This window comes from Aythya marila, assembly GCF_965140915.1.
Source record: "Aythya marila genome assembly, chromosome: 8".
NCBI classification, from domain to species: domain Eukaryota; kingdom Metazoa; phylum Chordata; class Aves; order Anseriformes; family Anatidae; genus Aythya; species Aythya marila.
In genome coordinates this window covers 27,617,826-27,636,555 of record NC_139049.1, presented here as the reverse complement: position 1 = coordinate 27,636,555, position 18,730 = coordinate 27,617,826, and the positions used below count along the sequence as shown (strand labels likewise).

The window sequence follows — 18,730 nt, the reverse complement described above, 5'->3', positions numbered from 1 at the left end:
AGCCCCAGCCCTGCCCTCTTGCCAGCTGCCTTTGTCCTCCAGTCTGAGCACAAGGGCTTGTAGTGGAAGCAAAACCTCCCCTGGCAGTGCCTGTCCTGGGAGCAGGGGCTGGGGCTTGCAAACAACATGTGCTGCTGCTGATGGGACTGCCCACAGCTGTCCCTAGGAGAGCATCAGGGCAGCAAGCAGCACAAATTCTGGGGGGAAGTCGTGGCTGCTGGTAACTGCAGTGAGGTGCATCCGTGCTCTGAAGCGCCCTTTCCTAGCACCTTCCTTTGTGGTTCATTGCTTCCCCCTCCATAAAAGTGTTTTCTGGCCTCGTGTGAGCAGTGAAGTGGAAAGGCTGCCTGGTTATCCCTCCGCAGGAGCTCAGCATCCTTCAGCTTCACTTTGCTTTTTTAGAGCTTGATCTCCAGAACAAATAAGAACAATCTTTCTGCTTACCCACACACGCTCTCCTAAGCGAGAGCTAATCTTGTTCGATACTGCTTCCCTTCGCTGGCTTTATGTGAGCAGACTTGACCTGAGCCGTGAAAGCTGCATCTGGCATATGGCTGTGTGAGCATCCTCACCCCCTGCAGGGAGCAGGACCTGCCCTCCTGGGGAAACCAGCGGCAGCGAAGGAGCTGGTGTGTGTTTTGAAGCACCTTGTACCTCTGATCTGAGTAGTGTTGGCTCTGACAGAGCTCCTCCGAGGCTAACAGCCCTCTCTTTTTGTCACCCTGTGTGTGAAAGTGAGGTTAAAGCTGATAAAATTACGGGATGTAATTCTGGATGTGTGTTACGTAATTGCATGTTTACACAAGGGCTGGGCTTTCGCCATCTTTAGGTGAGGAGTTAGAAGGTGTTTAAGCCTTTCAGAGTGCTACTTCCCGCCCGGCCTCTGCCTTCCCTGGCCCATTAAAGCTGGAGTAATGGCTCCTCTCTGTGAGAGGCCTCGTAATGGGGGAAAACACACCCAAAACTTGGCAGGTTAACCTGCTGCTTGTGCTCACCAGCTCTGGTTTTTCATCTTTCCTCAGGTAACACCACACAAATTAGGTATTGGGGTAACAGGAGGCTGCTAATCACCCCAAGCACAATGCTGCTTTGGTGGCTCCTGGCACCTCTGCCACTGCTGCCCCTTTCTGAGCACCTACCCTTCACCTTCCCACCGGGGCTCCGAGCCTCACCCAGGGAAGCCCGGTGTTTATACCAGCAGCAGAAAGCTCAAGGGCACGTTCCCCGAAGTTGTTTCCATAACTGGAGCCTCTTGTCCCACCACTGTTTTGAAAACAAACTTGTGCAGTTCCTGCATCTGCACAGGACAGCACCAACCAGCCCCTGGGCGCTGCAGCTCGGGCTAGCCAGGGGCAAGGCAAGGGTGCCCATGCCATCTGTGCTGGCCTCGGAGGTTGCTGGCCATCCTTTAGAGGATGATCAAGCCCCAGGTGCTGTCTCACTAACGAAGCAGAGCTCTTTTGGGGGAGTAGTGCAGGTCTCCAGGCACCCATGTCCCTCAGGACGGGTGCCAGCTCCCCTGTCCTGGTGGGCAGCTGGGGCAGCCCGCGTCCCACTGCCCCAGGGGGATGTACGTGAAGGCAGAGCACAGACTGTATCTACCAAGCACCGATCTCTGAGCTTTATTGTTAAAAGATATTTTATAAATGTTTGTTTATAACACTCTGAATAAATATATAAGGTACAAAGGTAAAAACTGAAGTACTGTGAAGGATTTTCTTCTTTCATTTTTCTTTTTTTAAAAAAATAAAAAATACAGCCAGTTCTGTATGACTTGGGAAGCCCTGAAAGGGAAACCATTAAAGCAACACATAGCACCAGCAGGTCATCAACTCTGATTTCAACATCAACAAAAAGCCACACTAACAAAGCAGTAGCTGATTCTGTAGCAATGCAGATTAAAATCTAATTAAACAGACTTTTAAAACTAGAACTCTTACACTTGGCTAAAAAGTAAAGAGGTCTCCCAAATACCTGAGTACACAGTTTTAAAACCACCCTGAATGGCTGGACGATGATTCATCGGGTGCAAAGCTGTGTTAGATGAAACCTAAGGAGCAACCAGCCAGGAGAGAAAGGAGCACTCCTCACTTTTTTTATATATATATATAAAGGTGGGGATTTTCTCATATGCTTTGTGACAACACAAACAGCCTCAGGACAGCTTATACAGTTGGTATAGGTATAGGAATGTGGTAGAAATGTGGTAGGGAAAGGGCAGCAGGGCTTTGGATGTGTGGTGGCTGCTTGGAGAGCTGCCCCGTGGCTCATACCGGGGGGCTCGGCCAGGCCCCAACCACCACACAGTTGTGCTCCTGTGGTGATGCTTTCTCACATGCCCTGCACAAGCAGGAGCTCATCCTGTCACCAAACCAGTGGCAGGCTGGCACCTGCACGTGGCTACACGTCGCAGCATGGCACAGCCACCCCGGTGTGGGCTCGGCCTGTCCCTACTGCCGGCTCCGGCAGCAAATGGCGACGGCCGCAGCCGCCTGGCTGCCAGCGGCGCTCACTGCCACGCAGCTGTCATCCACGGCGTAGGACCCCAAGGTGCCGGGGCCCTGGGAGTAGGCACTGCAGCCCGTCAGCGTCCAGCCGTCGTCACAGGACACCGTCACCTAGGCAGGGAAGGATGTCACCCTCCACGGGTCACCAAAGGGGGGGCGTCTGCCTGTCCCCGATGGTCCCTGGGGCCGGTGTGATGCCCTCCCTACCTTCTCGGCAGAGCCCTGGGGTGCGTGCTCCTTCACCCGGCACTCCAGCGTGGCAGCAGGGCAGCAGGACGCGTGTGCCATCACTCCTGTTCCCCCGGCACAGTGGCCAGGCCCAGTCCCTGGCCCCGGCATGGGTCTGCCGCCATCACCCAGGGTGGCAGAGGGGGAGTGGAAGCTGCAGCCTGTTAAATGGCAGAGGGGACGTCAGAGGGGATGTCCCCGCTGAGCCCAATGCCCACAGCCCCAAGGGTCTGTGAGCTGTGTTTTTGGGCCTTACCGGTCAGCACGTGGTCCTGCGGGGAGCAGCCAGCCCCCTCGGCCACCTGCGAGCTGGCGTTGATCCGGCACTCGGCCTTGGGCCACGTGCAGCACCTGGCGATGGCGTAGACACCTTGGCCCCAAAAAGCGTTGTGGGCCACGCACTGCTTCCTCCCCTCCTTGTCCTGCGGCCAGGAGAGCGCATAGCATCACCAGGGGGGCACCCCACGGGCAGCATTTTTGGGGTGCCAGGCACCTCGCCTCACCTCCATGTGCTCGCCGAGCCGCCGGCTGCTGTGGGAGAAGCTGGAGCAGCTGAGCATCTCCTCGTCCCCGGCGCAGCGAGCCACGGCCGTGGCGTGCCGGGTGAGCCCCGAGCGTGCCGACCACACCGAGCGGCAGTACAGCTGCTCGTCTGCAATGGGGCAGGCACCGTCAGCCCTTAGTGGCACCTGGAGCCCCGTGGCAGAGCTTTAGGGACACCTCGGGGTCTTTACCTGCACCCAGCCGGTTGGGCAGCCCCGCCACACTGTTGGGCGTCTGGAGCCGCTGCTCCTCGGGGAACCAGGCCGGGTTGATGGCGTTCTTGGTGGCGAAGTGCAGGAGGCGCTGCCGGAGCTCGGCGAGGCTCAGGCCGGGCTCGGCGCTGAGCAGCATGGCTGCGATGCCTGGAGGGTTGTGTGGGCATCAGCACGGCGCTGCTGAACAACAGGGGCCAGGGCTGGGGCCCCCACGGATGCCCACCCCTGATGGGCGCCCAGCTGGGACCCAGAGAGGGGACAACAGGACCACGGGAGGTGCCATGCGAGAAGAACTTGCTGCAGCCCACCATCTACACACACAGGGCATTGGAAGTCCTTGCAGGCCCCAAATGAGCCAAACATGCCCAAAATAGCAAAAAAATGCCCTCACCCCAAGCACCCCAGGCCCCCAGCGCCCCACTCGCCTGCCACGTGCGCGGCCGCCTGCGACGTGCCGCTCTGCGCCGTGAAGCACGTGCTGCAGTCGCTGGAGGCACCGATGATGTCGTCCCCCGGGGCGAACAGGTCCACACAGCGCCCGAAATTGGTGCCCAGGGTGCCGATGGAGGCGGGCTGGTCCTCGCTGTTGGTCGCCCCGACCGCGATGACCTGTGGATTGGGGGGGTGGCAGAGGGGGATGCGGGCTGGCAGCACATCCCCACGTGTCCCCATGCCTCAGGGAACCCACCCAGCCCCTACCTCTGGCTCAGATGCTGGCGAGTACAGGCAGGCATCGTCCTTGTAGTTACCGGCAGCCGCGACCATCACCACCCCCATCTGCACCAGCCGGCGGCAGCCAGCGTTCAGTGCACGGCTGTAGGCCCCGGCGAAGGGCAGCAGCACCACTGGCGGCGTGTAGGGCTGAGCCTCCAGCGTCGTCTTGATGAACTCCAGGCCTGGGGGACGGGATGAAGGACGGGACGATGGCAGGACAGGCCCTCGGGGAGTGATCCCCTGTCCCGGCTGGGGCACTCACCGATGAGGGTGCCGCTGACGGTGCCCTTCCCCTGGCAGTTCAGCACGCGCAGGCTGTGGATGTTGGCGCCCGTGGCCACGCCGGCATCACGCCCGCTCAGCACCCCGGCCATGTGGGTCCCGTGGCTGTCACATTTGCTGGCCTGGTGCAGGCAATCCATAGCATCAGAGCGGGTTTGTAACACCCCAGCGCCCTCCCCTTGTGCTTTGCTTTGTCCCCATGGCAATGAGAGGCTGCAGCACCAGCCCCTACGGGCTCACCTGCCTGTGGAAGCGGGTGCCGTCCTCCTCGGGGACGTTCTCAAAGTCAGTCACAAGCACCCTGCCCTCAATCTCCCGGTGGGTGCTCTGCACGCTGGTGTCCAGCAGGTAAATCTCCACCTGGTCACCTTTATCTGCCAGGAACGGGGTCAGGGGAAAACGCAACAACCACCACTGTCAGCCTGGGCCTTCTGGGATGCTCCCAAAATTGGGACGGGAGCAGACAGCTCAGCATCCTTCCTCAGAGCCCCGAGGTCCTGCCCAGCGCCCCAACACTTACTGGGAGGGCTGTAGGCACCCGAGCTGGGCTGCGGTGGCACGATCCTGCCCAGGTTCCAGGGGATGCTCTGCGCAAAGACGTAGGCGTCCTCCTCCACGTACTCCACGTGCGGCAGCTTCAGGGCCTGCGGGGGGGCACAGCACCTCCCTCACCACCCGGCTCATGCCTCAAAGGCTTCACAAAGGTGGCAACAGCCCGCAGGTCCTTTCAGAAACCCTCCAGGGCTGGGGACAGACACCCAGCAGATGGGTGTCCCAGCGTACCATGTCCAGGACGTCGCTGCTCATCTTCACCAGGAAGGCGGGCAGGAGGTGGAAGACGTGCAGCAGCTCGGTCAGGTAGCCGTGCCGGGCCGCCCACACCTGCAGCCTCCGAGCCGTGCCCTGCACCTCGGCCTCGCCGCTGCCCTCCCGCAGCACCACCACGTAGCGCCCGGGCAGCCGCCACGACGCCTGCGGGGACGCGAGCGCTCAGGATGATGGTGAAGGAGACAGGGGACACACACATAACCACCACCCCGACCACCCCGCTCCTCACCTTGGTGGCACGATGGAAGGCGGCGTGCCCTGGGGCAGCCCCGACGGCCGCCACCACCTCATCGTCAGCCCCGAGGGCCAGCACCAGCTCCTCCGCCAGCTCCTCCACCGCCGCCACATTCACCGCCGCCGCCAGCAGCAGCAGCACCAGTGGTGGCACCAGCACCATGGCCCCGATGTCCCTGATGTCCCCGAGGGCTCCGACCCAGCCAGGAACCTCAGCACTGGGCAGCCCGGAGCCCCCTCAGCACCGTTGGGTGCGGGGTCGCTGCCGGTGCGACGGGGCGGGCGCGGGGAGGATCACGCCACCGCCAGCCCCATCGGGCCACCGGGGCGAGTTAACCAGTAACGGGGCCACAGCCCGCGGAGGGCAGCGACACGGCGGCGCTGAGCCGGTAAATCCATCAGGCTCAGCCCTTTTTAGCAGAGAAATCCCCCCCTCCACATCCCCCCGCTGCAGCGAGCCGAGCGCTGAGGCCGGAGGGCTGCGCGGGGAAGGGGCCGGGAGCTTTTCTGTGCCTCTCTCTCGCCAGCGGAGGTCGGAGGTGGATTTCTGAGAAAGCTGCTAATCCTGTTTAGGCGTTTTTTTTACAGAGCCGTCACAGCAGCATGCACATATATATATATATATTTATTTATTTTAGAGTGTAATATGGATATGTGTGCGTAAGATGTGTAATGTATGTGCGTGTGTGGGCAGTATTAATGTGTGTGTGTCCTTGGGCACAGCCCTTCCCCGCCCCCTGCATCATCAGTTTCTGAGAGATGGGGTTTTGTTTAAAAAAGATCACTTAGAAACAGGCAAAAAAGAAAGTTGCAGGGTCCGATTTTGGTTCTCAGAAGGGTGTAAAATGAACCCCAGAGCACCCCTCTCCGGGGACAGGCTGTGAGGAGCTGTAGGAACGCCGTGCACCAGCCGGGAATCGAACCCGGGTCGCAAGAATGGGAATCTTGCATGATACCACTACACCACTGGTGCTGCGGGGCTGAGCCTGCCACGAGGTGCACAGCTGCAGCACCAGGGGGTAAAAAAAAGGTTTGTGTAATGGAGAAAAGGTCTCTGTGCTGTGATGGACAGGGTTAACTGCGTGTGGTGCAGGCAGGGGATGCGTACGGGGAAACTGAGGCACGTGCCATGCGGCCATGGGAGCAGACCCCAATGAGCAGTGCTGCCACCCAGCCGGGGTGTCCCCGTCCCCTCTGTCCCCTCCGTGCCCTCCCCACGTCCCCACCACGCTCCGTGCAGGAGCATAATGCCATGCAGGAATGTCCCTGTGCCTCGCAATGTTTAACCACAGCGCCCACAGGGTTTGTTGGTGGGTGCAGGGACCCAGATCCCCCCACACTTTTGGGGCAGGGGCTTTAAAGGTGAAGTTTTCCAGGGGTGAGCCCTGAGACACGAGGTGGGGAAAAGCCCTAAACTGAACCCGAGCCACCCCACAGAGCCAGGAGAGATGGGCAGGAGCGGGGCATGTATAAACACCCGGGCAATGAACACGTCCTCGTGGCCGGCCGCTCGTGCTCCTGCCGGCAATATTTAGCAAACAGCAGCCTCTCCACTCCCACCCCAGACACGATCCTGCCCTTTTTCACCTTGCTGCTGCCTGGCGTCAGAGTGGCAAAGGGCAGCGGCACGCCGGGGTGGGGTCTGGGGTCCTGCTGGCCCCGTGCAGGGGGGACAGGGACACCCCATTGCCCCCCTCCGGCTCCCACACAGCCAGGAGAGAATTTTTAGGGTACAAACGGGAGTGCTGCCGGCTGTCAGAGTCTCAGAATATGGCTTTAATTTGGGGGGAGGGTTTGATAAATGGGGAAAAGGCTCTGCCGCTGCCCACCTACCCGCTGCGCCTGCTTCAAGCGGCAAAGCCAGGTTCCTCTCCCCTTCCCAAACACACTCCTCAGCCCGGATCCTGCCCAGGCTGGCATTCACACCTCCCCATGCCCACCCCGCAGCCCCCCCCAAACAGCTGGGTGGGTGCTGGGGCTCCTCCACACCACCAGCACTGCATTTTTGGGGTCAGCTCCAGCCCCTCTCCTCGGTGCTGCGCCCCCTCCACGCGACACCTCCGTGCCAAGCAGCCGTCCCCCCCCCAGGACATCAGTTCTCGGGCTCAAAAAGGCGATCGCTGTCCTCAGGCAGAGCGTCCAGCCCTTCCCTCAGCCCATAGTAGAGGTCGTCCTCCTGCCCCGTGGCTTTTTTTGGGGAGCCAGGGGTCCGGCCCCGTGGCACGGGGCTGCCGGGCACGGAGCTCTCCAGCGACGCCGTGTCCAGGTCCTCCAGGAGGGACGCCAGCGGCGCGGTCCCCAGGGGTGTCCAGGGTGGGCTGCGGGGACAAAGCAGGCTGCCAGCAGTGGTTACACCAATTTTTGGGTTCCTCCACCCCAAGCTGGCCCCGCGGGGTTGGTCTCAGCATCACTCAGCCAGCCCCGTTTCCTCCTGATTTCACCGTGGTGAATAATTTGGCACTGAGCTCCCCCTCCCAGCACGTCTGCACCCCCATGCACTGGTTTTACTGGTGCGTGTGGGCACCCCGCACCCCACCCCAAGCCCCCCACCGCCGCCACGTACCAGCTGCTGGTCTCTGGATGGGGTTGTGGCTCCTGGGGGGGGTCCTGGCTGCCCCCCAGCTCCCGGTGCACCTCTGCTTTCGCTTGCAGGGCCGGCTGGGAGCAGCTGCGGGGCCGGGGCTGCGCCGACGCCTGCCTCTGGACCTGCTCGTAGGAGGGCAGGCTCTTCTCGTAGGCACTGCTGTAGGGAGCCTGCGGGCTGGGGGTGAAGGAGGAGAGGTTTTAGGGCAGGATCCGGCCCCACAAAGCCGGGGCACGATGGGGCTGCTCCCCGTGCTGTGGCTGACACCGGCCGAGAGCATCCTCGGGGCAGGATGACCGTGGGGATCCGGCTGGAAGCGTTGCACCAGCAGCTCTGGGAAGGTCCAGCCTGGCCTCACATGTGGGTCCTGCCCCCCCTTTCACCCCTTCCCCTGCTGGATTTTTGGGTTTGTGCCCCAAAACCTGTGTTTTACCCCTGTCCTGACCCTGCCTTTGCTGCCGGCAGCACACGGGCAGCCCTGTGCCCAGCTGGAAACCCTCACCAAAAGCAACGCCGGGACGTACCAGAGCTTCCCCGGGCTGTCCTTCTCTGTCGGCACCGTGGGTTTGTCAGCCAGGAACCACTCGGCCTCGGGGTGCACGGGGACGAACGTTACCTGGAGGGGAAAAAGGCAGAGCCCGGGGGCTGCACAGGGCGCAGGGGCTCTGCGGGGATGGGGCCAGCGGCACCCCGGTGCCGGGGATCCCCACGGGGGTCCTGGGAGCCCCCCAGCCCCTGATGTAGAACAGCTCTGCACCTCCCAGAGCAGCAAAAACGCTTGGAAAAAAACCTTTTGTGCCAGCTCTGTGTCCCCGGGGAGGGACGCGTGGCTGCCCCGCCGTGCTGGCTGTGCCCTCTGCCAAGGACACTCCGCAGGTTGGGGGGGGATACCCAGCTATTCCCAGGCTACCAAACCCCGACGCCCCTCACTGCAAGTGCTGGGGCTGCTGAAAAGCTCCCCCTAAGCACCCGGAGCCCCCTGAGCTTTTCTCCCCCCACCCCGTGACAAATCGCAGCACCCCACAGCATCCCCGGCCCTCGCGCCCTACCCGCGGGTAGCACTGGCACATGCTCCAGGTGATGCCCACGGCGACGAGCAGCACGCCCACGGCGCAGAAGGTGATGTAGATCTGGGGCTTCTCCACGCTCATGATGAACATGCCCGTCATCACCAGGAAGAAGCCCAGCATGATGAACCCGTAGCGAAACGTCTTCTCCTCGGCCATGGGCGGCAGCGGGGCGGGGGGCCGGGGAGCCCTGGCTCGCCCCGGCCGCGCTGAGCAGGGCTGTGGGGCAGGGCGAGGAGCGATTTCTTCCTCCTCCAGAGGCTGCCAGGGGCTGAGGAGCCGCCGCACATGGGGCTGGTCCTGCCCAGGGCTGAGCCAGCCAGTTTTTAATGGGTTTGTAATGAATGCAAACACCGGCCCGCCGGTCACACTCCAGCGAAGCTGCCCGGCACGTGCCCGGATAACCTTCCCTGGGGGCACACGGCCGCGGGGAGGGGACAGCGTGGCAGGGACGGGGACCTGGCTCAACCACCGCGGGCACTTGCACAGCCCAGGGTAAATAACGGGGCTGCTCAAAGGGCTCAACCCCTGCGGGCTCAGCTGTGGGGTGTCCTCAGCCCCAAAGGGCTGTGTTACGTTATATGTGTGTGTGTGTGTGCACGTATTGGTGCTGGGCACAGATGGAAAGCTGCTTGTTGAGGGCAGGGCAGCCCTGGATGTCTGGTTTTATTTTATTTTATTTTATTTTATTTTATTTTATTTTATTTTATTTTATTTTATTTTATTTTATTTTATTTTATTTTATTTTATTTTAATTTTTTATAGGGTGCTGGCTGAAAGAGCAAATGCACACGGATGCCCTGAGCGCACGCACGAGCCACTGAGCATCTCTAAGCAGGATGAAGCGAGGTGGAAGAGACAGAGATACGGGTGGAAGGGCACCAAGAAGGCTGAGGGGCAGCGTGGGCACGGGATGTGTGCTTCTCCCCCAGCAGCATCGCTCCACGGGGACGTGGCTGGCTGATGGGGACGTGCACAGGAAAACGAGGAGGGGAAAGAAGCAGAGGGGAGGCAGCAGGCGCTGCACACTCCACCTCCCGCTGCCCCTGGTCTCCCTGAAGCAGCCCAGACCTCAGCTCCTGGCCCTCCTTCAGTCCCAGCAGGCTGCTGGCTGCATTTTCCCCAGCCAGCCCCTTTATTCTTCGCTGCACTTTTTATTGCACAGCTCTTGCTTCGAAAGGCCTGGATCGGTGCTGGTGGGCACCTGAGCGACGCACGGCACCGCGCCATGCACCACCTCGGAGCCACCGCCACCCTTTGGTGTCACACGACGCCAAACTAAGAGCTCCCCAGGGGGTTTATTAAAAATACAAAGCCTTCCCAGCATGCTGCTACCCGAACAGGACCCGCAGCCCCCGGCGATCAGGACAGCCCCCGCGCCTCCACCCAGAGTCCGTCCCCGCGCTCCATCAGGCGCCGCGGCCGCTGATGTTCTCGTAGCTGGGCGGCGGCGTCGCCCGCGGCTCCCCGGGGTGCTGGGCCTCCAGCCAGGAGGGGCTGGGGCGGAACAGGGCGCTGTCGGAGGAGCTGCGGCGGCGGCCACCGCCCTGCCAGCGCTCGTCCTCCTGCAGGTAGTGGTACAGCGGCGCCGCCCGCTCCTCCTTCCTCGCCGCCGGCTGCAGCAGGGCCGGGGCGCCGTGGGCAGGTCTGCAGCTCAGGGCTTCTTCGTAGGTGGGGATGGCGCTGGAGTCCCAGGAGCTGGGAGGGGAGGAGAAGACACCCGGCAGTGCACACCGTTAGCAGGAGCAGCCCTGCGCCCACCGGTTGGAGCGTCCTGGCTCCCTGTCACCTGGAGCATCCTCCAGCCCCATCAGACGAGCCCTGAGCACGGGGCTGTGCGTGCTTGGAGACAAGCGGAGACCGTGCCAGGTGCTGCCTGGCAGCAGGAGGACAAGGAGCCATGTGGGAGGAACCATCGGTGAGACCTTGCAACGAGGCAGCGTCACCCCGTTCCCACTGAGCTCTCACCCAAGAAGAGGAGATGCAGCCAGGCAAGCTGCCACCTCCGGCACCGGGGCTACAGCTACACGTCAGGCTGGCTGTGAGGCAGCGAGGGGCTGGCTTTCAGCCCCCATTCCACACCCACAGGCAGAAGAGCATCCCCACCACCTTCCTAACCCCTCCTGCAACCCCAAAAGCACCCCCAAAAAGCCCAGAGGCTGCCTGGAGCCGGGCAGCACCTTGCCAGTTGAGTGCGGTCCCACCCCACCCCATGCCCTCCGGAGCCCTCCGTGCACCAGCCCCGCTGCTGCCGCTTCCAGCTGAGCAAACACGGCGTGTGTACAGGGAAAACCTCCCCAAAACCTTTGCCCTGCGCAGCACTGGCAGTTTGGAGGGGGCTGATTCTCCCCGTGCGGGATGCCAGGGCATGCACCATGGCATTTTCCACTGGCTCTGGCTGTCACAGCGCCAGCGGTGCCGGGGCGATGCCACCCCACCGGCACAGGAATCAAACTGGGAACAAACTGGTGCAAAGCCCGACAAGGAACCCGGAGCAGCTCCCACCTCACCCCTGGGGTCTGGTGGGCACCGAAAGCCCCCGAGAAGCAGGATTGCTGCCTCCCGCCCCGACAGGACAATTGTGGCTTTACATTTTTACACTTTCTTTCAGCCTTTTTTGTTTCCCGATTCATCCCAGATGCACGGGGGGGGGGACCCGCGGCACCCACCTGCAGTGCCACTTCTCCAGGGGCTCGGCGGTGAAGTACTGCAGGTCCCGGGGGAAGTGGTACTGGTAGCGCCGGGACACCACCCTGGCGTTGGCCTTGACGGACCAGAGCAGCCCGAAGAGCAGGAGGATGCCGCCGATGCCGCAGCAGAAGAAGCTGACGGAGCGCAGCAGGGCGTTGGAGGAGCTGGGCACCGCCTGAGCCTCGCGGGGAGGCAGGAGGCGAGCCCCGGTGCCGGCTGAGGAGCCCACCTCGCCGTCGCTCCACCAGGCGAAGCACAGCGTCCCCGTCACCAGCAGCACGGCCCCGGTGATGGTGACGCCGTAGCGCAGCGAGGCGGCTGCCATCCTTCGGGTTTCAGCGCGGCAGGGAGGGGAGAAGAGCGAGGCAGCGCATGAGGCGCCGCGTCCTGAAACACAAGGAAGGGCTGGAGAGGGGCAAGGCAGGGTGGGGTGTCCTCCTCAGCTGCTCGCCACCCGCCAGCAGGAGGGGTTTTTCCACCATCTCCCGCTGGGATCTCTCGTGCAGAGGGAAGACAGCCGCCCCCTTGGACCTAAAAACCTTGCCCATAAAAATGTTTTGCAGGAATGACCCGGCGCTCCCATCCCGGCAGATGAAAATCGCAGCCGGGGGAGCTCAGGGGGCAGCCCTGGGGACACGCATAGTTCTTGTCTTTGGGGTATTTTTTTTCCAGACTTCCTCGCAGCCTCGGAAAAACGCCAGCTGGGTCTCGGATCAAAGCAAGGCTTAGGAGAAGGGTTAGGGGAGGGACATCAATTTCAGATGTCACCGCTCCAGAATTATCAGCATGGGTTTTCTTGTCTCAGGCTGGACACAAACCAGCCCTGCGGTGCCAGGAGGTGCCCAGCATCGCTGCTTGAAGCCCCCAGCCCCAGAGACCTCAGGGAAGGTGGCCAAGGGCCACCCCTGGGAGCCAAGGAGCGAGGGACCCCGAGGAGCGACCCCATGGAGCCCCCAGCAGCTGCTCCCCTCTGCCACCCGGCATGGGGCACAGCTGGGAGCAGGAACCAGTCCCCGTCTGCGTTAAAAGCCAGGAATCTGCTGGGCACAAGCTCAGCCCTCGCAGAGGGCACGACCTGCCGCTGACGTGGGTGCTCCTGCTATGCCAGGCAGCGGGGCCGAGGCCACAAAGCACTGAGAAAAAGAAGCTCTGGCTGACCCCCGTTATCAGATGGGCTCGCTCCACGGAAAGCCGAATTAGTTGGTAGTGAAAGAAACCCCGTCTGATCCGATCTACCGCTAATGAAGGACTCCGAGGAGAAAGGGGGAGCTTGGAAAGTCACAGGAGGACTGCACGGGGCAGGGGGCACAAGGACACTCCTGACCTGTGGGTGCCTTTGAGAGCTCTGCGTTTTCCTGGAGATTTTTCACCCAACGTCATTTGGAAAAAAATAAGAATAAAAAGCCCCAGAACCCCCCCAGTGAAGCTCCTGATCCAACTGCGTGGAAATTAAAGGTCCCTGCGAGCCAGAAGCCTGGACTGGAGCATCACCAAGTGCTGAAGTGCCCCGGTCAGCACCCTCTTGGGGTCGGTGCGGGGAGCTTTGGGGGATGCTGCAGCTCCTCACCCAGGTACGGGGAATTTTCTTTTTCTGGCCCCCGCACTGCGCACATCTGGGAGCGAGGGGGAGGCAGAAGGAGGAGGGAGAGCCTCTGGAAGGTGGCAGAGTGACAGCTGGAGAACAAAGCCTTCTCTCCTGACACAAGCAGCGCGGGGAGCAGCGCCGAAAGCTCCCCCAGCCCACCCGGCACGTGCTCCCACGCGGGGGCAGCTCCCCCGTGCTGCCATCGCCAACGTCCCCTTGCCAAAATTTTTCCTGGACCCCATGGGGTTGGCACGGCTCTCCCAGGCATCATCCAAAGCCCTTTGAATAACACGTGAGGTTTTTTATTCTAAAGGAAGAGGCCAGAGGAGCGTGGGTGGGTGCAAGGTGTGCGCCGGGGCAGGAGGCAGCACCCGGCACATCGGGTCTCCTGCTGCACATCTCCTGCCCAGGCTCCCAGGAGGGGCTGCCCCTCCGAAAACAGCCAAGTGCCTCCTTCCAAGCCCACGTCCCCACCTCCCAAGCTGCGTTTTGCTCTGCCCCATCTCCTTGACCCGCTCCTCAACAGGCTTTCCTGGGAAAAAAATAAATAAATAAATAAATAAAAAAGGTCTGCACGTTGAGCTCCCAGGCAGATAGGAAGGTTAATAGTTTGCATAGTTCCAGGGAGATGCTGAGAATAGCAGCCCCCATATAAAGTTATGCAGATGGTGATTCACAGGGGCTACTGAGCATTACTCAGAAAAACACTCTTCTCCGGAGACGCAAGAAATGAGAAGAGTTTTTGAATCCCTCCCAGCGCCCGCAAGCAGAAATCCAGCTCCTGGGTGCCCTTCCACCTGCAGCCACACGTGGACGGGACAGGAGGAGCACCACCGGGACACGCCGAGGCACGGGCGTGTAATTAGGGCTCCTTTCTGCCTCTCTCAGACTTTGCTGTGCTGCTGCTGGCATTAGGTAGGGGCTGGACTGCCCCAAAGCGTTGCGCTGAATAAGTTTTTGAGAGCATCTGCGTGGTCCTGGTGCTATCCCACGGGCAGTGCAGGTGGGATGGGGTGGGGTGGGATGGGGTGGGATGGGATGGGATGGGATGGGATGGGGATGGGGATGGGAAGAGATGGGATGGGACATGGGGATGGGATGGGATGGGATGGGATGGGATGGGATGGGATGGGACGGGACGGGACGGGACGGGATGCCCTGACCCTACCCGCAGCCCCCCAGAGCACCGCACGCCTCCATCTCCCGGTGTCCCGAGCCCTCCCCGCCCCGCAGCACGGGAACTGCGGGTCCCCCGCTGCTGCCCCCCGCTGTCCCCCCCGGTCCCCCCGGACTCACCCCGCTGCCGCCAGCCCCGCTCCGGCCGCCCGGCGGCTCCCGCGGAGCTCGGCCCCGGGGCGGGGCGGGGGGCGGGCGGGGCGCGGGCGGGACCCCCCCCGGGATGCTCCCGGCCCGGGGAAGGGAGGGGTGAAAGGAGGGAGGGGTGGGAATGGGAAGGGGAAAGGGGGGAAGGAAGGGGGAAAGGGGAAAAAGAAAGAGAAAGAAAAAAAAGGAAAAAATGAAGGAAAAAAGGAGAAAGGGAAAAAAAAAGGAAAATAGGAAAAAAGAAAGGAAAAAAGGAAAACAGGAAAGGCACTCCCCTCCTCCCGAAAAAAATAAAATTTAAAAAAAAAAAAGGAAAGGAAAGGAAAGGAAAGGAAAGGAAAGGAAAGGAAAGGAAAGGAAAGGAAAGGAAAGGAAAGGAAAGGAAAGGAAAGGAAAGGAAAGGAAAGGAAAGGAAAGGAAAGGAAAGGAAAGGAAAGGAAAGGAAAAAGAAAAGAAAAGAAAAGAAAAGAAAAGAAAAGAAAAGAAAAGAAAAGAAAAGAAAAGAAAAGAAAAGAAAAGAAAAGAAAAGAAAAGAAAAGAAAAGAAAAGAAAAGAAAAGAAAAGAAAAGAAAAGAAAAGAAAAGAAAAGAAAAGGCAAAAAAAAAGGAAGAAAAAAGGAAAAGAAAAAAAAAAAACAAAGGAAGCAAAAGCAAAAAAAAAAAAAGGTGAAAAGGGAAAAGGAAAAGAAGAAAAAAAAAGGAAAATCAAATGCACAAAAGAAAGAGGAGCAAGGGAAAAGAAAACAGAAAAATGTAAAGCAAAAGAAAAAAAAAGAAAAAAGAAAGAAAGAGGAACAAATTAAAAGGAAAAAAAAAGGGGGGGGAATGGAAAAGGAAAAGAAATAAAAGAGGAGAAAAAGGGAAAGGAAAAAAGGAAAACAAAAAAAAAAAGAAAAGAAAAAAAGAAAAGCAAAGAAAAAAAAAAGGAAAAGGTAAAGGAAAAAAGGAAAAGGAAAAAAGGAAATGGAAAAGATGAAACATCTGCCCAAATGCAGAGTATTGTGGTTTTTATGGCAGACACCTGAGGGGCCAATGTCAAGGTCTGCTGGGGGGTGTCAGGGGTTGAGGGCAGGTAATGCTGGGGCTGTGGGTGTGCTGGCCTCGGTGGGTGTTGGGTGGGTTCGCACAGTGCTGCGTGTGTCTGAGACAGCGCGGTGAGCACAGACACCAGTGGTCCCTGGGGTGCAGGAGTCGGGGAACCTGGAGGAGAGCTTCAGGCAGCGGAGAGGAGTATTATATATCACTCATATAATAATACTTACCAGCATTGCTTTTCCCCTATACACAAAACACAGCACATACCAGTACCTATGAAAAAAATCAACTCTATCCCAGCCAAAACCAGTACGGTGGGACACCCACACTGTGGCACAGGGGGATCCCCACCGCTTGGTGACCCCTTCAGTTCTCATCTCCCTGTCAGACGCCAATACTTCCCCTCTCCCCTGTTCCAGCGGGATCTTTTTGCCCTGCAGCAATCGTGGGTATATCTGGATTTTAAACAAGCTGAGTGTGCTCTGATCTAAGGTGCAGGATGAGCTGTATGACTGGCAGCTGGCTTTGTGCATGCTTCCTAATCACCCAGGTGGAGGCAAATTTCATTAACGGCTGTCACACCGCTCCCTGCTATTGCCGTGTGCCCTCACAGATTCATTGTGCTGCTCCAGAGCTACAGCTGCACCTCACTGGCAGATGAAGACATTTCTATGGATACATCTGCACCGGGCTGCTGTTCCTGCACTGCCTGCAGCCCCTCATCTTGCTGGTTCAAAACAGCTCCAGGTCTATCTGCATGGGCTGTAGGGGCTGTTGCAAAGCCCCGTCACATAATTCACATCTGCTGGTAGCCACTCTGGCTGGTTGAACATGTGTGGGTACATGGCTCTTTTTGCTTGCAGACAGAATAGTTTTTTAAAAGGGGCCAGAGAAACAGTGGTATGAGGAGGGCAGGACAGAGCTCAGCCCCAGAGGACACCTGGATTCCTCTGCCACAGGCACCTGTATCAGCGCCTGCCGTCCGTGAGCAACGCAGGCGCCGTGAATCACCAGCTCCCATATCAAAGCACAATGACACATGTTCTTCTGCTTGTCACCTGCTCGGTATTATTTTTAACTGAGATTTGGTTAACAGGTTTCTGAAGCACTCCCAGGCAGCGGTTGTACAGGGCTCTGCATGCACGGGACTGCAGGGAGACATGGTAAGAGAGGCCGCTCCGTGCCAAAGCACTGCTCCTCCAGCCCCACAACCAACTGGGATCTTCCTTCGTTCCCTGAGTAGGGCAGACACAAACCCAAATCAGACAATTTGCAACAGGCTAGAGGCCAGACATGCTGAGGGTGCCCGTGACACAAGTGGCAGAGAGCTGGCACCTCTTGGATGGCCTTGGCCCCTCAACATCTTCCCTCTCCTTCCTGCTGGTGCTCGAGGTGCTGAAGCACAGCTGGGTAAGGGCACAAAGGGATTCTCCATAATAAAGGCAGAATCTCTGGGCAATATATGAAAAACATCCCATGCACGGTGAGAACACGGTGGAGAAAACAAGAAGATATAAAAGACAGCTTCAGCCCCTGCAAGAACAGGAACAAAGAGGAACAGAGAAAGCGAGATTGTTCCTGTAATTGCCTCCCCCAGGTAAGGCTGCCGTGCCCGATCCTCGTGCTGCTGCAGCAGCGCGGCTCTCCCTCCCGCTGCTCAGGGAGAGTGCTGCTGCTTGATCCACCACATCTTGCTCACATGTAAAACGGTGTATTTCACTGTACAGTCAGGCTAAATAAGCCAGAATTTTCAATATATTTCAATTATCAGCCCCATAAGCTGGGGTGAGGCTGCCAGGCCCTCGTACCAGGCCAGGAGCGTCCACACCGTGGGACAGGCCGCAGGCCTCCACCCGTGCCATGCACCCAAACACCTTCTGCCCATGTGGGGAGGGAGGTCTGGGCTCTCTACATGCAATAATTCCTCAACATAACATCGCCTTCTCATAGAGAGGACACTAAAAGCTGCTGCCGAGGCCTCAGGGGATGCATGAGGTGCCCATAGGCGGCCCGGCAGAGCGGGGTGCAGCCTGCCGAGCTGCTGTGCCCTACAGCTTGCAGATGGGAAGGCGTTCCTACACCCAGCACGCGTACAGCAAGGGAGAGACCTCCTGCTGTTTATCTCTGCCTTAATTTGCATCTTCTTAAAATGCCTAATTATATGTGTTTGTTGATATACTGGCTCAGGCGCTCCCGCTTAATCCAGTAAGTAAATCTTAGCACGGAAAATATTTGTCCTACTTCTTGAAATCACGCAATTTTCACCTGTGACCTTAGGTTTATTTGGGGTTCAACCTGCAACTGTCCATAGCTCTCTCTTTGGTGGTTTCTGAAGTGGTTTCTGCCCTGGCAATGTCCATCATCTAGCAAGGCTCTGGCCCCCAAACCTGTGTGTTTGGAGCCTGTAATGCACTAACAGGACTGCAATGGTCCTAACCAGAAGTTTGCAAAGCTGCACCACACTGAGGAACATGGCTGTGGTGAGACGTCCTGGAAAAGGAAGGGTACTGATAATCTCATCCACAGAAGGATTTATGGATGAGCAATGATCTGAAATTCCTTCCATTCTTCATTCAGAACTTGAATTAGCACAGCAGCACCAGGACAGTGTGCGGCCCTCTGCTGGTGCTGTTGTAGGTAAGTGGGCATGTCAAAGCTGTGGGATTCCTGTAAGGGAAATTTCCATTTTGCAAACATGGTGAGATGGTAAGAGCTTCCTAGGAGCATATATTTCCACAAAGAAATGGTGGAAAAATCTACAAACCTACAAAGGATTTTAGATTTGCCTAAAAAGGGGTAGAGGGAGGAAATCATTGAATCCTGATGTTCCTGATAAATTCTTAGTCAGGTGAAGCTTTTCTTGAACTGCTGGAATTTTTCCCATAGGGAGGCCCC

General features: G+C 58.8%; 3 protein-coding genes across 4 annotated transcripts; all 3 read right to left on the bottom strand.

Moving 5' to 3' along the window:
* Nucleotides 1-2,129: 2,129 nt before the first annotated feature.
* Nucleotides 2,130-5,734, bottom strand: PCSK9 (proprotein convertase subtilisin/kexin type 9). Its single transcript, XM_082766284.1, has 12 exons — nt 5,547-5,734; nt 5,273-5,461; nt 5,010-5,133; nt 4,730-4,863; nt 4,470-4,611; nt 4,193-4,389; nt 3,919-4,102; nt 3,470-3,640; nt 3,239-3,387; nt 2,992-3,157; nt 2,715-2,896; nt 2,130-2,618 (listed from the first exon to the last, which is right to left on the bottom strand). The coding sequence occupies exons 1-12, from the start codon at nt 5,712-5,714 to the stop codon at nt 2,451-2,453; spliced, it is 1,974 nt and encodes a 657-aa protein (XP_082622410.1). The 5' UTR covers nt 5,715-5,734; the 3' UTR covers nt 2,130-2,450.
* A 1,344-nt stretch (nt 5,735-7,078) lies between these two features.
* BSND (barttin CLCNK type accessory subunit beta) lies at nt 7,079-9,617 on the bottom strand. Its single transcript, XM_082766453.1, has 4 exons — nt 9,185-9,617; nt 8,660-8,751; nt 8,115-8,312; nt 7,079-7,869 (listed from the first exon to the last, which is right to left on the bottom strand). Exons 1-4 carry the CDS (start codon nt 9,359-9,361, stop codon nt 7,644-7,646), a joined length of 693 nt encoding a protein of 230 aa, XP_082622579.1. The 5' UTR covers nt 9,362-9,617; the 3' UTR covers nt 7,079-7,643.
* A 905-nt stretch (nt 9,618-10,522) lies between these two features.
* TMEM61 (transmembrane protein 61) lies at nt 10,523-14,826 on the bottom strand. 2 transcript variants are annotated; one of them, XM_082766031.1, is made up of 3 exons: nt 14,775-14,826; nt 11,872-12,280; nt 10,523-10,900 (listed from the first exon to the last, which is right to left on the bottom strand). In XM_082766031.1, the coding sequence occupies exons 2-3, from the start codon at nt 12,216-12,218 to the stop codon at nt 10,612-10,614; spliced, it is 636 nt and encodes a 211-aa protein (XP_082622157.1). In that variant the 5' UTR covers nt 12,219-12,280; nt 14,775-14,826; the 3' UTR covers nt 10,523-10,611. The 2 variants fall into 2 exon arrangements, with proteins under 2 accessions (XP_082622157.1, XP_082622158.1); XM_082766032.1 differs by lacking the exon at nt 14,775-14,826 and adding an exon at nt 13,953-13,990.
* Between the last annotated feature and the right edge of the window lie 3,904 nt (nt 14,827-18,730).

Excerpts from the sequence above, each read along its gene's own strand:
- PCSK9 (XM_082766284.1), bottom strand. The coding sequence starts at position 5,714 with ATGGTGCTGGTGCCACCACTGGTGCTGCTGCTGCTGGCGGCGGCGGTG. Across the intron at positions 3,158-3,238 it reads GGCTCGGCGAGCACATGGAG|GACAAGGAGGGGAGGAAGCA; the intron begins GTGAGGCGAGGT and ends TCCTGGCCGCAG. Across the intron at positions 2,897-2,991 it reads GCAGGACCACGTGCTGACCG|GCTGCAGCTTCCACTCCCCC; the intron begins GTAAGGCCCAAA and ends GCCATTTAACAG.
- BSND (XM_082766453.1), bottom strand. The coding sequence starts at position 9,361 with ATGGCCGAGGAGAAGACGTTTCGCTACGGGTTCATCATGCTGGGCTTC. Across the intron at positions 8,752-9,184 it reads TGTGCCAGTGCTACCCGCGG|GTAACGTTCGTCCCCGTGCA; the intron begins GTAGGGCGCGAG and ends TTTCCCCTCCAG. Across the intron at positions 7,870-8,114 it reads CATCCAGAGACCAGCAGCTG|CCCACCCTGGACACCCCTGG; the intron begins GTACGTGGCGGC and ends TTGTCCCCGCAG.
- TMEM61 (XM_082766031.1), bottom strand. The coding sequence starts at position 12,218 with ATGGCAGCCGCCTCGCTGCGCTACGGCGTCACCATCACCGGGGCCGTG. Across the intron at positions 10,901-11,871 it reads CTGGAGAAGTGGCACTGCAG|CTCCTGGGACTCCAGCGCCA; the intron begins GTGGGTGCCGCG and ends CTCCCCTCCCAG.